We start from the raw sequence: 17,896 nt of genomic DNA on the forward strand, positions 1-17,896 counted from the left end.
GTTGAATTAATATACCTGAGGCAGCAAAAACACAAGGTAGGCTTCGAACAGAATTACGTACAAGCACTATTGGCTTCTGAGCAGCTTCATCCAAGAAATCCAATAGTAGCTGTATCGGTGAGTCTCACTCAAGTTAGCAAGGAAAATAACTACAAATTAAATATGTGTTCATTGTCCACAATTTACAAATTAAATATGTGTTCATTGTCCACAATTCAATCTGTCAAATGTATGTTGAAACTTATGGAAGTCGTTTTTTTTGTTGTCAATAATTTTGAATTTTCAGGCACATTTGGCACCACAAAGCCATACCCAATTTAACTTCCAAAAATACATCAATAGGTCACTGGAAGAGGATTTCAAGGTGGTTGTGGGAATCAGGTCAGTACATTTAGTTGTAAACCTTCTTATTTATTTAGTAGTGATGCACATCTTAATTGCAAATTCCACGTTATAAACGAACTTAACCCTTTTTATTGCTTTAATTTCAATTTCAGTCCATTAATCTGGTTCTTCGCAGTGGTGTTTCTGCTTTTCAACACTCATGGTGAGTAAATTATATTTTCAAATAATACTCATTTATGTTCCATGTGTTTTATTTTTATATCCAATACTAACCGAACAAACTGACTAATATTTCATCTTACAATTCTTTCTGTACAGGCTGGTATGCTTATCTATGGCTACCCTTTATCCCATTAATTGTAAGCACATATAATTAAGTTAATTATCTTTCCAAACTTTTATACATCCTTAATCAGCCTACCCTTTTTATTAGTTAACAGCGGGATTATTAATCAACGGCTGATGATAAATTTGCAGGTGATCTTGCTGGTGGGAACCAAGCTGCAAGTGATCATAACCAAAATGGGAATTAGAATTCAAGAAAGAGGAGAAGTTCTAAAGGGAGTTCCAGTAGTTCAGCTTGGTGATGACCTGTTTTGGTTCAGTCAGCCTCGCCTCATTCTTTATCTCATCAACTTTGTTCTCTTTCAGGTACCTATTTAACTTGTAAATTGATGATATAAATACAGGAGTTGTGAAATAACTTTAAAGGAAAATAATTGCTTATCCTTAACATTTGTGGATGCCTACAATTATATGTTCACAGAAGTAAATAGAATAAAAAAAAATAGTACATTATCAATAAGAAAAGTTTACTACAAGATGAAAATTATTTTTTGTCATTTGTGCCTTGTGTACTAAATTTTGTGTTATTTTATTACATATAATATTATTCTACGGAATGCGGGAAGAAAAAATGTGGGGTCGATTTATTGTAAGCCCCAAATTCAACCGAAGATCCAAGCGCAAGTTTCAAACTAAACCAACCCAAAGTTTGGGCAACAGTCCAACGCAACCCAACTAAAATCATTTTAATTTGATTTTAGTTTGGGTTGACTTAGGCTTTGATAAATTCACATGTTGTATACCATAATTAAAAAAAGTATCATTTGTCATACATTTTATACATTAAACACATAAACGTCCTCTCTGGAATCTTTGTGGGCAACGCATACGTGGTATCTTCACTAATAAGTGTTGAATCTTTAGCTTCAAAGGAAAGAAACTAAAAAGGTTTGTAAATTTACCCCACTTCTAGAAAATAATTATAATGAATTCACAATAGTTTTTAAAAATTCAAATTAATAAAAATTTTGTATAGTTAATCAATTAAATCCTTCTATTATTTTTTTTATTAGATTTCTTTGAGTGTATTTGATCATAAACTTGATATAAATTTTACTTTACTATTTTAGTATTATGATATAAAATGGCCAAATTGTACAATAAACACGGGTTATTGTATCCAATAATTTAGGTATTTAATTATGTGAACTAATATTTTTAAATGAAATTTAACTATTATTTTCACTATCTTACCTGTAAATGATGTAAATTTGACAAGCTAATAATTTATATGAGTATTGTGCCATAAAGGCATTATGTTTGTTTAATTAATGTTTTACAATCATACTAATAAAATAGTATTAAAAATAATGAATTTGGTATAAAATTAGAAAATATTGAAGTTAAAGAATTAGTTTTACCTTATAAGGATAAAATAATCAATTTAGACTTATGTCAAATCAATCTTTATGATCAAATATAATAAAAAAATTTAAGTCACAAAAAGTAAATTAAAATAGATTTGTTAATTTGTTCTCCAAAGTTCAAAATGAGTAAAAGGGATTAGGCTTCGTAGTTTAGGAAATAAATTTACTGAATAGAAATATTTTTAGTATATATTATTTATTTTTCATTCAAACATTTTCTCATTTCAGCAAAGGTCACAAAAATTTACTTATTTAATTTAAATGTAAATGTCTAAAAATTAGATATAAATTATTAAAAAAAATTAATTTTTTAAAAAAAGTTAGACTTCCTATGTTTAACAATCAACCCTAAGGATAATGAAAAAGAGCTATTAAAACAAAAAAAAAAAATTTTGAAACTAAATACAATTAATTGAGAGATGAGGACGGATAAGATAAATTCAGAGATAAAAATTAAAATATCACCCTACTTATTGCTGGCAGTTATGAGCATTAAAGCACAGAAGCACGTGTGTTGAAAAGTATGGTGTTCGTGTGGAATTTTCAGCTAAAAGTCTACAAGGCAGTTGAATTAATCAATCATCGTGGAGTGCACGGTGGTTGGACAATGAGATGAAATTGAAAAACTATCACGGAACTTGAAGGAAGGTTCATGGCATCGATTTATTCTACAGAGTCACGCACATTTGGTTCAATAATTGTTTTCATCCGAATCAAAATCTCTCTCTCATCAATTCAACTGTTTCTGTTGATTATGGCTTCTTCTTCTCGAAACAACAAGAAGTATGATGTTTTTGTTAGTTTCAGAGGAGAGGACACCCGCGACAACTTTACTAGCCATCTCTATTCTGCTCTGAGCCGACAAAATATCCAAACTTTCATTGATGACCAACTTAACAGAGGAGATGAAATTTCGGAGTCACTTGTGAATGCAATTGAAGCATCAGCCATTTTAGTTATTGTCTTCTCAGAAGGGTATGCATCTTCCAAATGGTGTCTCGATGAACTTGTCAAGATCCTCAAGTGCAAGAAAGAGTATGCACAGATTGTGATTCCGGTTTTCTATCGGGTTGATCCATCAGACGCGAGAAACCAAACAGGGCCTTTTGGGATTTCATTTTCGAAGCTTGAAGAAAGATTTAAGGAGAATTCAGAGAAGCTGCAGACTTGGAGGAAAGCTTTGAAGGAAGCAGCCAGTTTGTCTGGCTTTCATTCTCTTAACATCAGGTGAAATTGAAAAGTCACCTTTAATTTCTCATACTAATATTTAACAATAAATAAAATTCACGCAACACTCTTAGTTAAATTTCCAGATGCTAAACTACAATTTTAAATATTTTTAAGCATCAAATTCTAGACTTCTTGACTTCCCCACTTTTGTGCTCTATAATTATAAAATAATTTTGACAGAATTAATAATAGAAGCGCGAGAATTTTACAATTTTTACATAGCAAAATTAGTGGTAAAAAAAAAATCACACATATTCCTGTAACTTAAGAGTTATCAATTTATTGTGAGATTGTAGACTTATAGTGATATATATTAATTTCAATAGGAAAACTAACAATCTACCTTATTTCATATTTAATACAAATTCCTAGCTCCTATTAATTAATTTGAAGTTACCTCGGCTAATTTTATGTATTTGCTAGGCGTGAGTCAGAACTTATAAATGAAGTTGTTAATCACATTTTGAAGAGATTGGATGATGTGTTTCGGCCGGGTGATAACAACAACCAGCTGGTTGGACTAGAATCAACAGTTGAGAAAATTGAATCTCTATTAGGTGTTGAGTCGAAAGATGTTTGGGCTTTAGGGATTTGGGGCATTGGTGGTATAGGCAAAACAACAATCGCTAGAGCTACTTTCGACAAAATCTCTAGATATTTTGAAGGTTCTTGCTTCCTTGAAAATGTCAGAGGAGAAGTACAAAGACCGGGAGGATTAGCTTGCCTGCGACAAAAACTTCTTTCAAATTTATTGAAGGATAAAAATGTGATTCTTGATATTGGCCTCAATTTTCGAAGGCTCAGCCGCATGAAGGTTCTGATTGTTTTTGATGATGTGACTTGCTTCAGCCAATTGGAATCTTTAATTGGAAGTCTTGATTGGTTGACGCCTGTGAGTCGAATCATAATAACCACCAGAAATAAACAAGTGCTTAGAAATTTGGGGGTGGGGAAAGTATATGAGATGGGGCCATTAGAGTATCATCACGCTCTTGAGCTTTTTAGTCGACATGCCTTCAAACGAAACCATCCTGATGTTGGTTACGAGAAACTTTCAAGCAACGTAATGAAATATGCTCAAGGTGTTCCTTTAGCTATTAAAGTTTTGGGTTGCTTTCTATATATAAGGGAAAAAGAAGTCTGGGAAAGTGCAATAAATAAATTGCAAAGTATCCTCCACCCAAGTATCCTAGAGGTATTAAAAATAAGTTACGATGGTTTGGACGATAAGGAGAAAAATATTTTCCTTGATGTTGCTTGTTTCTTTCAAGGCGAGGGTGTAAATCTGGTAATGAAATTCTTTAATGCAAGCGGTTTCTATCCAGAAATAGGAATAAGTGTTCTCATCGATAAATCTCTCATTGTTATTGATTCATACAGCAAGATAACAATGCATGATTTACTACAAAAATTGGGTCGGGAAGTTGTTCGACAAGAATCAATTAATCCTGAAAACCGCAGTAGGCTGTGGCATCATGAGGATACCTATGAAGTTCTTACACATAATACGGTAATCATTTTGTTGTGGATCATTATTTTGGAATATTATAGCATTTACAAACTTGATATATATATATATATATCGAACCGATGAGCCTTGGAATTAATAGCAGTGTGACAATGATTAGGAAAAAAAAAACAATAATGGTTAAATGATGTAACGTGTGATCGTTTGTAAGCCTAATTTAAATATCAACTTGTATACTATACATACATAATTTTTATGTTAAATATTATGTGTGATATTATGTTTCTTTGTGCATTTGCAATTAAGAGTTTAGCTGCCGAGCAATAACCTTAAACATGGATTATTGAAATTTGATTCCTGTAATGGCAGAGAGCCCCACTCCTATCCCACCTCAACCCTACTCAAGAATAAATAAACGTTGAATTAAAAACTAAGCTACCTCTAATCGTGAATTAATGACAAACTTGCCCCAAAAATTTGTCTTCGTTGGGTTGAGGTGCGATTCATTGGTGGAATATACATATCATTTTTCATTTAATTTTAACTTTATTCTTTTTTTTTTAAATTAAATTTTAGGGGACAGAAAAAATTGAGGGCATTTGTTTGGATATGTCAAAAGTAAAAGATATCCATCTAAATCCCAGTACTTTCACAAAGATGCGTAAGTTGAGATTTTTAAAATTCTATAGCTCATCATTCAATGGAGAGAACAAATGTAAGTTGTCTTATTTGCAAGACCCCGGATTTGCTGAAGTGAAGTATTTTTACTGGCATGGATACCCGTTGAAGTCATTGCCTTCAAACCTTAATGCAGAGAAGCTTTTGTTTCTTGAACTGCCTGATAGCGACATTGAACAACTTTGCGATGGTGTGAAGGTATGTATATCTTGATATATATGTGCAATCTTTCAATAATAACGTTAAATTATCATACATGGTAATGATTTTGTGTTGGCTTCTTTTTGATCGAGCAGCGTCATGGTAAGTTAAACCAGATAATCCATGCTGCCTGCAAGAAGCTAATTGCCAAAATTCCAAGCCCCACGTTGATTCCACATCCGAACAAGCTAGTTGCCTTGAATCTAAGAGGTAGCAAAAGCCTGAAAAGTCTTCCAGCTAGAATATTTAATTTGGAATTTCTTATCGAACTTGATCTTTCGGGTTGTTCAAAACTGAAGAGGCTTCCAGACATCTCATCTGGTAACATAAGCCGGCTATATTTAAGTGGAACTGCAATTGAAGAACTGCCCTCATCATTTCAGCTTCTACTTAGGCTTTCGTGGCTGGACCTTTCAGATTGTAAAATGCTTAAGAGTCTCCCCAGCAGCCTATGTAAGTTGAAATCTCTTGGAGTTCTTGATCTCCATGGTTGCTCAAATCTTCAGAGATTGCCTGAACGTCTTGGCCAGTTATCGTCGCCAATAGTATTGAATCTAGTGAAAACCAATATTGAGAAGATACCAGAAAGCATTATCCAACTTTTTGTGTTGGGATGCCTCCTTTTAAATTATTGTGAGGTGCATCACGAATCCTTACCAAAGCCTCCATTCCTTGTACGATGGTTAGGTGCCGATCATTGCCCGATACTACAATCATTAATAGGTTTATTCTCTAAGTTCTGAATCTTATAAGCAGTGATTTTTGACCAAAGCAATAATTTTTAATTGGAAGGTAATTCTACTGCAGGAATTATTGAAGATTCTCAGAGAAGTGAGCATATGGGCCATGTGGTAGCTGCCCGTTGGAAAGAAGTACGGGAAAAGGTGTGTCTTAACTCTCTCTCCTTACTTTATACAACATTTGTTTTGTTTAAAATTATGATTTTTTGGTGCAGAGAGGTATTCCCATGGAAAAAAGTCATTTTGTACTAGTTGGGAATGAAATTCCAAGGTGGTTTAATTTTCAAAGTGTGGGATCTTTTATAACCTTGGAGATGCCCCCAGATTTCTTCAATAACAACAGAGTACTGGGCTTTGCATTTAGTGCAATTTTAGCATTTTCAGACCGTCATGTAGATTGTGGCAGATGGTTTTCATTTTCTTGTGAGCTCAAAGTGAAAACCAACAAAGATTGTGATCTGCATGACAAACGGTTATTTCAGAGCAGAGTTAATTATATAGAATCAGATCACTTACATTTTGGGTACTATCTGTTCTGTGAAGAGGATTTTAATGGTTTTTGGAAAAGCAATTCCATTCCTGAGGCCGTCCACTTTAATGTTTTTCCGCCTTTGAAGTGTGAGTGCTGCGGGGTGAAAAAATATGGGATCCATTTAGTTTGCCTCCCAGATTCTACGAATTCAATGGACGATCCAAGCACATGTTTCAACGATAACGAAGAAGACTAAGATTTTCATGAATATATTTTTTTTTTGCTTTCCTTTTTCTAATCACTATTAATAATAGGAAAAAATGTCAAAATCAGTTCTTGGAACAAAACATTCATGTAATAACTTTCGAGGGATCTGGTGCATGTGACACAGATTCACACTAGAGCATTGAACTTTACCTTATTAGATGAAGAGTATGTTGTATGAAAAGCACATGATGTATTATAAAATTAAAATTATTGGCCTATTTCCTGCTTTGCACACGCAACCCATGACGATTTTGTTATTGAGCTTTGTAACCCAAAACACATCTACTTAGTTAGGAGAGTACATGACTTATAAACAAGTAAAAAAAACTCACTTGCTAGTGATGTGAGATATTTCATGACGTGCAGCAAGTTCTTATTGGCAGAGCTATGTTGTGGGCCCATATCTCTATCAATGAAAACATGTCACTCACCCCGTTGGCGCACTATATCAACTCTCATGTATATAACACAATCACATTTGACAATTTTCTATTTCTTAAATCTAAATTGTTGTATATGGGAAGTTTCATCATTGGGAAGCAAAAGCCATAAAGAGGGAACAGTCAAAACACCATCAAATCTAATATATTTTAAAAAATATATTTGTATACTGATTAAAAAAAGAAGAAAGAACAGGATAGGTGTCATTTTGACTCAACTCATTTGTGTTGTGAATCCATTTGCTTAAACATGTATGCACTTTTTCAAGTATCTATACCAATTCCATAATCGGAATGGTGCATTTGATTCCATAGTTGACATGGTATCGTCATATGGCTAGAATTTAATTACCGTTAAAAAACTGACCTGTAAGGAAAGGATTAAAGATGCCCGTGAACTTATATTTCTATTTAGATTATTTTATTTTTTCCATGTGTAAAGTTGAATCCTATTAACATGAGCGATATAAATTACTAAATCGTTGTTCTCTATTCTTTAGATTGCTGTATCTTTTTCATGTAAAAAATCGAAGCCTTTCATTAACATATCATTAACATGAGCAATATAGATGACTAAATCATTGTTCTTTACTATTGTGCTGAATTTGACTTTTTGAAGCGAGTTAGACTTTTCATTGAATTATTTGGTACATTTCTTGAATCAATTTGGAGCTTCTGCAACACGTCAGGGATTAGTATCTCCTACATTCCTTTCAGTGCCAAAAGATATTCAAGCAGTTGAATAAGAATTGATATATACAATGTAAATACTAGAATTGTTTGTCATTTTACAAATGATCAACAATTGCCTTGTTGTTCATGCTGCCACCAGCACAATTCAACAAAACAAGCCCTCGAACAAGTGTTTGACTGGATTCTTATGGTAGAAAATATAGCAGGTTTATCGCAAACCATAGTTACCGAAAAGGCTAATTAAGTGCGGGTGTTTTTTTGCAAGCAAGATGACTAATATCTGATGCCCAAGAGGAAGTTAAATTAATATACCTGAGGCAGCAATAACACAAGTAGAGATGGTCAATGCAAGGCCCATGCGTGCTTGTGCCCGTGCAGTGCCCATTATATGTTTCGTGCCGTGCCATAATTTTTTTTGCTTAGGACAGGGCCGGCACACGTGTCATGTCTATTAGTGCCGTGCCGACACATGCCTTGCCATGGGCTGTACCGTGCCGTGCCATGCCTAAGAAAAAAAGCCCAATAAACTTTTTTCTTTTTTTTAAATTTTTTTAAGAGCACATGCTAAACTGTTGGTGTACTTTTTTCAAGTATATGTATTCTTTCTTGGGTCTATGTCTTTATTCAAATTTAATAGAATCGAAAAAATTCAAAATTCAAGTTCATATTTAATAATAATAAACTAATAATAGTAAGAAAATATAATATTAATTATTAAGTTTGACCTTATAGTATTAGAATTTTCTTAATACTTAACAACAACAATAATAATAAATTTTTTTTAAAGGTTAACTTAATTGTTAACTTGTGCTTACATAGAGTTATAAATCATAGTTCATAATAATATTAATGCATATTTATAAAATCATGATATTTATAATTTTATTCATTAAAATCATGATATCAATTATTTATTTAATAAATTATAAATATAAATCAATTATAGTATTTTTTAAACTAAGAATTTAATGAATTTAAAAATTCAATTTCAAGTTATTTGTAAAATCATAAAATTTTAAGTTTACCTTCATTAAAAAATAAAACGTGCTTATTGCAGCCTTTTTTATCGTGTCGTGCTTAGCTCATCTCTAATCGTACCGTGTTTTTAAGGCATGTGTGCGTAAAATTCTAAGTTCGGCCTGGCAGATGTGTGTGCCGTGCCCCGCGCCCTACCGAAATGTGCTCGTGTATTGCCGTGCCACGTGCCGTCCGACCCATTGGCCATCTCTAAACACAAGTTAGGCTTCGAACCGAATTACGTATAAGCACAGCTGGCTTCTAAGCAACTTCATCCAAGAAATCCAACATTAGCTGTATCGATGAGTCTCACTCAAGTTAGCAAGGAAAATAACCTAAGGTCGAGCGATTGATGATATAAGTATAGGAGCTGTCATATTTGACCCCCTTATTATATTTTATTAGCCCCATTAATCACTTTTATATAAATAGTTTTTACTCTTTATCTTTATATGAAATAACTTGAAAGGAAAATAAGTAATGATCCTTAGCGTTTGTGGATGCCAACTATATGTACACAACAGTAAATAGTATAAAAACTAGTACATTATAAAAAAAATCACTACAAAATAAAAATTATTTTTGTCATTTGTGCCTGTGTTATTTTTATTACATGTAATATTATTGCACGGATGCGGGAAGAAAAAATTTGGGGTCAATTTGTTGTAAGCCCCAAATGCAACCGAAGATCCAAGCGCAAGTTTCAAACCAAACCAACGCAAAGTTTGCGCGGCAATCCAACTCAACCCAACTAAAATCATTTTAATTTGATTATAGTTTGGGTTGACTTAAGCTTTGATAAATTCGCATGTTATATAACACAATTAAAATAAAATATCATTTGTCATACATTTTATTCATTAAAAACATAGTAAAAAAAATTTCAAAAATTCAGTGGCGCCCAACGTCCTTTCTGGTATCTTTGTGGGCAACACGTACGTGGTGTCTTCACTAAGTGTTGAATCTTTAGCTTCAAAGGAAAGAAACAAAAAAAAAAGGTAGGGATATTTCCACCCCATTATTTTTGTAAATTCACACCACTTTTATAAAATAATTATAATGAATTCACAATATTTTTAAAAAATACAAATTAATCAAAATTGTGTATAGTTAATCAATTAAATCATTCTATTATCTTACTTCTTAGATTTCTTTGACTCTATTTGATCATGAACTCTGATATAAATTTTATTTTTCTATTTTATTATTATGATATAAAACAAAAAAATTGCCTAACTAACATGAGTTATTGTATCTAATAATTTATGTATTTAATTATGTGAACTAATATTTTAAATGAAATCTAATTATTATTTTCACTACCTTACAAATAAATGATATAAATTTGACAAGCTAATAATTTACATGAGTATTGTGCCATAAAGACATTATGTTTGTTTAATTAATGTTTTATAATCATACTAATAAAGTAGTATTAGAAATAATGAATTTGGTATAAAATTAGAAAATATTGAAGTTAAAGAATTAGTTTTACCTTATAAGGATAAAATAATCAATTTAGACTTATGTCAAAGCAATCTTTATGATCAAATATAATAAAAAATATTTAAGTCACAAAAAGTAAATTAAGATAGATTTGTTAATTTGTTCTCCAAAGTTCTTTTTTATTTAATTTTTTTAAAAAATAATGTGTACTTTTTGTAATTATTTTTTAAAAATGGAGTGGATTTGGAGATATCATTAGCCAACAAAAAATTTAGTAAGGATTAATTTGATAATTGCCCATAAAAAGAAGGCATATGTGCATGTGGTGGTAGGGAAGCGTTTTTCCATTCTACAATTACATGTAAGAATCTATTATAAAAAATTTATCAGTTCTTCACTCCACTAAAATTTATCAGAGAATGAGGTGAAAAATATGGGCCAAATAAAACTATTAACATATAAAAAAATTTAAATTATTAAAAATAATAACTAAAAAATACATATTTGTTAAGAATTTTGGAATTATTTTTCTTTGAGTAATGATACTATAATTCAAAAGACGCTTTTTGAATTACATCAGATTTTTTATTCAAAACGAACAAAGGGATTATATTTTACCATTTAGGAAATAACTATATTTAGTAGAGATAATTTTGGGATATATCATTTACTTTCTATTGAGACATTTTCATATATTAGATAAAAGTTACAAAAGTTTACATTAAAAAAAAAGAAAAATTAGACTTCACACGTTTAACAAATAACCCGAAGGAGTATGAATAAGAATTATTAAAATAAAAATGATAAATAAGGATAATTTTAAAATTAAATGCAATTAATGGAGAGATGATGACTGATAAGAAAACTTGGGGGGCAAAAATTAAAATATCAACCTACTACTCATGGTTGATAGTCATGACCCACTCAATTTGAGAATTAAAAGCACAAAAGCCATGTGTTGAAAACTTTGGTGTTCATGGGGAAATTTCAGCAAAAAGTCTAAAAAGCAGTGAAATTATCTTGCAGTGCACGGTGCCGGGACAATGAGATGAAGTTGAAAAATTATCACGAAAAATTCCAAGGAAGAGTGCCAATAGTCTTACTCATAACGCCGTGTCTAACTCAAAACACAGAGTAGGAGTTCTATGAAAGTAACGGAAGAGTGCCAATAGTCTTAACTCATAATTTCAACTGAAAAAATCTGCCAAGTCGAAAAATTAGGTGGGCATTCCAATAACCCTTGAATATTCCACGAATCATTGTCCAGGAAGCTTGGAAAATGAGCTATCAGGTCAATATATGCTGCAGAGTCACGCTCATTTTGGCTTTGTAATTGTTTTCATCTTATCACAATCTCTCTCTAATCAATTCAACTGCTTCTGTTGATTATGGCTTCTTTTTCTGGAAACAACAAGAAGTATGATGTTTTTGTTAGTTGCAGCGGAGAAGACACCTGCGACAGCTTTACTAGCCATCTCTATTCAGCCCTGTCTCGACAAAATATCCAAACTTTCATTGATGACCAACTTAACAGAGGAAATGAAATTTCAGAGTCACTTGCGATTAAAGCATCAGCCATTTCGGTTATCATTTTCTCTGAAGACTACGCTTCTTCCAGATGGTGTCTTGATGAACTTGTGGAGATCCTCGAGTGCAAGAAATGTTGTGCGCGGAATGCAGAATCAAGCGAACCAAATAATTATAGAAAAATAAATGACACAAGAATTACGTGGTTCGGTAATTAAACCTACATTCACGGAGGCAAGAAAGAATAATTGTTTATTTAACAATTAATAGAGTACAAATATTTGAGTAACGAATCTCACTTCCTAGAAACCCAAATATACCCAGTACTCTCACACTCTGCAGGAAAGATAAATTCCTCAGACACACTTCTCTCAAAAGCTTAGAAACTTATAAGCTTAACAATTTTGGGATGAAATGGAATGAAGAAATGCTCTCTATTTATAGGCTTAAAGCTAGTACTATTCCACCTAACCCATGCAAATATGTCAATAGTGTCCATTTGGCAAACTTGACAAATTTGCCAACTTTTCATTTTTTCTTCAAATGTTTGGTAGCTCTTTGAAAAATTGCATGCTTTCTTGAATTTCATGCCACGTGCATGATTTTTCAACAATTCTCCACTCGGCGAAAATTTGTCCAAATTTGAGCCGACTACCAACGAACCATCATCCCCAAAGTGGCTGCATCTCTGTGACTGTCTACGTACCCAAAATTTGGGATCAAGCCAACCGTAGTTCAAAATTCCCGAAGGACATATCTTAACACAAGCGAAGGATTTGAATTAGTTTCAAGCAATGTTGAAACTTAACTCCAGAAACTACCCTCGTCAACATATCTGATGGATTATCTTTGGTATCGATCTTTCTCAACAATACAACACCGCTCTCGATAATCTCTCTCACATAATGATATTTCACATCTATGTGCTTCGTTCGAGCGTGATATGTTTGATTCTTCGCAAGGAATATCGCACTTTGATTATCATAGAAGACCGCAATGTTCTCTTGGATTACTCCCAAATCACCTAACAAGCCTTTCAACCAGATAACTTCTTTTACAGCTGCAGTTGCTGCCATATACTCTGCTTCCGTAGTGGACAGAGCAATTGTCGATGGCAAAATCGACCTCCAACTAACTGGATCTCCACCCAATGTGAATACGTAGCCTGTTGTTGATCTTCACTTGTCAAGGTCTCCAGTGAAATCAAAATCACAATACCCAACACATTGTTGACCACAATCCTTCTTGAACAATAACCCAACATCAACTGTCCCATACAGATATCGGAGAATCCACTTTACCTCAAGCCATTGATTTTTACCTGGATTGTGCATGTATCTACTTACCATGCTCACTGCTTGAGATATATCGGGCCTTGTGCATACCATAGCATACATAAGACTACCCACGGCACTAGCATATGGAACACAAGCCATGTAATCGCGCTCTTCTTGAGATCTAGGACATGAAGAAGAGCTTAATTTGAAATGAGGAGCTAGAGGTGTACATACCGGTTTAGTTTTGTCATCCATACTGAATCTTTCTAGCACTTTCTTCAAATAATACTTTTGAGTCAACCATACGCTCCCATTCTTCTTGTCTCTACGAATCTCCATCCCAAGTATTCTCTGTGCATCACCCAAGTCTTTCATCTCGAACTCAGAAGCCAGCTGCTTCTGTAATCTTTCGATCTCATCTCTATTCTTCGAAGCTATAAGCATATCATCGACATAGAGTAACAAATAGATGAAACCTCCATCTGGTAGTCTTCTAAAGTAAACACAATGATCGTGTTCACTTCTGGTGAATTTCTACCCTTGTATAAATTGATCAAATCTTTTGTACCACTGCCTTGGCGATTGCTTCAGTCCGTACAAAGATTTAATCAACCTACACACATGATTCTCCTTTCAGCAACTCTGAAACCACAAGGTTGAATCATATAAATTTCCTCCTCCAAATCTCCATGTAAGAACGTCGTCTTAACATCCAACTGAGCCAACTCTAACTCATTTTCTGCAACTAAAGCAAGTAGGATACGAATGGAAGTATGTTTTACAACTGGAGAGAAAACTTAATTGTAGTCAATACCTTTCTTTTGAGCAAAACCTTTTGCCACGAGCCTTGCCTTGTATCGAGGAGTTGATTGAGTCAGAGATGCTTGCTTTTTGGTGTAGACCCATTTATTGCCAATAGCCCTTTTCTCCTTTGGTAATTTTACAAGTTCCCAAGTCTGGTTTTGATGGAGAGATTTCATCTCTTCCTCCATGGCTAACTTCCACTGATCACTTTCGCTACTATGTAATGCTTCACCGAAAGTGTTGGGGATGTCATCATCAATAACTGGAAGTGCATAGGCTACCACCAGAGCTTTAGTAAGTCATCCGGGTTTCTTTATCTCTCTTCTTGGCCTCCTTGTTGCTATAAAATCATCATTATCTACATCATCAATTGTTTCTTCATTTTGTGGGACATCAGAAGAAACAACCTCTTCTTCAACTCTAGGTGTCACCTCCATAGTTGAACCATTCTTTGATGTAGAACTAACTGGTACATATAGAGTTGCATCAAACTCCACCCGCTGCAATACCTCTTTGGTCTTGTTCTCCACCTGCTGAGAACTTGAAGCTTTCATTATTGAAGCTTCATCAAATGTGACATCTCTACTACACACAAACTTTTTATCTTCGAGATCCCAAAGCTTAAAGCCCTTTACTCCACGTTTGAATCCCACAAAGATAGCTTTTTTAGCACGAGGATCCAGTTTACCATCTTTAATATGATAATAAGCTGGACATCCGAATATACGAAGGGAATCATAGTCTTGTGCATGCTTTCCAGACCACATTTCTATAGGAGTTTTACCTCCAATTGCAGTAGAAGGCAACCGGTTTACCAAGTGACTTGCGTAGCCCACAGCTTCAGCCCAAAACTTTTTATCTAAACTAGCATTAGATAACATACACCGTACCTTCTCCAGTAAAGTATGATTCATACGCTTAGCCACACTGTTCTGTTGTGGAGTATGTCTCATCGTGAAATGTCTTTTAATATCCTCATTCTGGCATAATTGCAAGAATGGATCAGAAGTATATTTACCCCCATTATCAGATCGTAATACTTTGATCTTTCTGCCAGTTTGAGTCTCCACCAATTTCTTCCATTTCACGAAAATCTCTAGAACCTCATCCTTTGCTCGCATGGTGTACACCCACACACGTCTAGAGAAATCATCAACAAATGTAACAAAATAATGGCTTCCACCAATTGATGCAGTCTTGGTTGGTCCCCATACATCACTATGAACATATTCAAGGATCTCACGAGTATCGTGATTAGCTGTACCAAACTTGACCCTTGTTTTCTTGCCTACTACACAATGCTCACAGAAATTTAATTTACAAGTTTTGGTACCTTTTAAGAATCCATGCCTCATCAGATTTTGCAAAAACTTCTCTCCAGCATGTCCTAGTCGTACATGCTATAACTTGGTGGTGTCACTGTGCGCCTCAACAACATTTGCTTCATCAGTTGTGCCTTCCTTCAAATAGTACAGATTGTGACACCGAACCCCTTGTAGAATCACCATAGCCCCATGTGTAAACTTCATTATACCATTTTCAATGGTAACCTTGTAGCCTCTTGTAGCCTTTAGCTTCCAAAGCACCCATAGAAATTAGATTTTTCTTTAAAGCTGGAACAAATCTAACCTCTTTGAGTTCTCTGACCATTCCATCAAACATTTTGAGCCGAATTATTCATATCCCCCTTGTGCGACAAGGTTGATCATTCCCCATCACAACTGCACCGGATTCCAGATTACGAAAATCTGTAAACCATTCCTTAATAGGACACAAATGATAGGTTGCTCCAGTATCAAGTATCCACTCGCTCGAACTAGCCACGTATACTACAGGAGTAATACTTAGTGAATAATCAGAGTCTTCATCTTTCCGTGCCATGTTTGCTACTGCTAGTTTTTTCCCATCTCTCTTTTGAGCCTTTGGACAATCTTTCCTCCAATGGCCCTTTTCATGACAAAAGGCACACTCGTCTCGAGCTATATTTCTGCTTCTCGATTTGGATCGAGAATTCTTTCCACCACGCTTTTTCTTTTTCTCCATCTCCCAATCTCTGCTCACCAAAGCTTCAGACGATGCTCGTTCAGAATTTTTATTATTATTCTAAATCTCCAAGTTAGTCAATGTTGTACAAACATCTTTGAAGATGATCACGCTTTTTCTATATATTAAGGTAGTCACAAAATGCCTATATTGCTCTGGTAGTGAGTGTAACAAAATCATAGCCTTGACTTCATCCTTAATACCTTCATCAAGATTCTTCAAATCAGCAAGTAACTTTTCAAATCTTAAGACATGATCGTGCATTGACACCCCAGGCTTCATTCGAAAACCATATACTTGGCTCATTGCATGAAGGCCATTTTCAGGACTTTTCACCAGGTACTTCTCCTCCAATGTACGCCACAAAGTCACCGCACACTCCTCATCTTTCACCAAGTATTTCACCTCCTTGGTCAAACAAAATCTGATCTGACCACAAGGTTTCTCGTTCATACGATCCCAAATTTCTTCATCATACAAGTGTCTTTTATTTTTCAAAACAACATCAAGATCGATTTAAATAAGGGCATCCATAGCTTCGCGCCTCCACATGCCGAAGTTGATTTTCCCATCAAACTTTTCAACATCGATTTTCTGGCCTCCTATAACAGGTGCTGAATAGCGATTTGACAAATCTCGCCTCCACCTGAAGTGTCTCCTGAAATAGTCTCAGTAGATCTCTCCCCAATTCTGGAAGTTTCACCTTCTACCATTTTCTCAATGAACTATTTCCACTTGAAAAACAGTCTCTATGATGTTAATTTCTCATGAATAAATGCACCAGGAAAGTTTCCAGGAGACTGGACGGGAACTCGGTCCCAATTAAAAGCCAGAATCCTTAGACTCTTATCGTCTTTGTTGACAGAACTTTCCTAGACATGCAAAAATATACACTACTTACAATAGATTGTCTCCCAAGTACAAATGGCCGTCTCCACCGTATTCGTGAACAGTACCGTATGTGAACAGTACCGTATACGGGAATAGTACCGTATATGTGAACAGTACCGTTTCCCCCCAATTACGAACCGTCGGCTCTGATACCACTTGTTATGCGCGGAATGCGGAATCAAGCGCACCAAATAATTATAGAAAAATAAAGGACACAAGAATTACGTGGTTCGGTAATTAAACTTGCATCCACGGAGGCAAGAAAGAATAATTGTTTATTTAACAATTAATAGAGTACAAATATTTGAGTAACGAATCTCACTTCCCAGAAACCCAAATATACCCAGTACTCTCATACTCTGCAGGAAAGATAAATTCCCCAGACACACTTCTCTCAAAAGCTTAGAAACTTATAAGCTTAACAATTTTGGGATTATATGGAATGAAGAAATGCTCTCTATTGATAGGCTTGAAGCTAGTACTATTCCACCTAACCCAAGTACTATTCCACCTAACCCAAGCACTATTCCACCTAACCCATGCAAATATGTCAATGGTGTCCATTTGGCAAATTTGCCAACTTTTCATTTTGTCTTCAAATGTTTGGTAGCTCTTTGAAAAATTGCATGCTTTCTTGAATTTCAT

General features: G+C 34.3%; 2 protein-coding genes across 3 annotated transcripts in view; both read left to right on the forward strand.

Annotated features, from left to right (window-relative positions):
• The window catches only part of LOC112099730 (MLO-like protein), a 3,781-nt gene extending 2,773 nt beyond the window's left edge, over nucleotides 1–1,008 (forward strand). Inside the window, exons 2-6 of the mRNA XM_024187184.1 lie at nucleotides 25–117; nucleotides 251–381; nucleotides 498–547; nucleotides 664–704; nucleotides 823–1,008. Of these exons, the coding sequence (XP_024042952.1) occupies nucleotides 25–117; nucleotides 251–381; nucleotides 498–547; nucleotides 664–704; nucleotides 823–1,008 (501 nt within the window). The remainder of the gene's footprint in view (nucleotides 1–24; nucleotides 118–250; nucleotides 382–497; nucleotides 548–663; nucleotides 705–822) is intronic.
• Nucleotides 1,009–2,636: 1,628 nt separating this feature from the next.
• Nucleotides 2,637–17,896, forward strand: part of LOC18048527 (putative disease resistance protein At4g11170) — a 55,727-nt gene continuing 40,467 nt past the window's right edge. For both annotated transcript variants that reach the window (XM_024188992.1, XM_024188993.1), the window contains exon 1: nucleotides 2,637–3,284. In XM_024188992.1, coding sequence (XP_024044760.1) covers nucleotides 2,710–3,284 — 575 coding nt within the window. In that variant the 5' untranslated portion in view covers nucleotides 2,637–2,709. The remainder of the gene's footprint in view (nucleotides 3,285–17,896) is intronic.

Source organism: Citrus clementina, unplaced genomic scaffold (assembly GCF_000493195.1).
Source record: "Citrus clementina cultivar Clemenules unplaced genomic scaffold, Citrus_clementina_v1.0 scaffold_3, whole genome shotgun sequence".
Taxonomy (NCBI): Eukaryota; Viridiplantae; Streptophyta; class Magnoliopsida; order Sapindales; family Rutaceae; genus Citrus; species Citrus x clementina.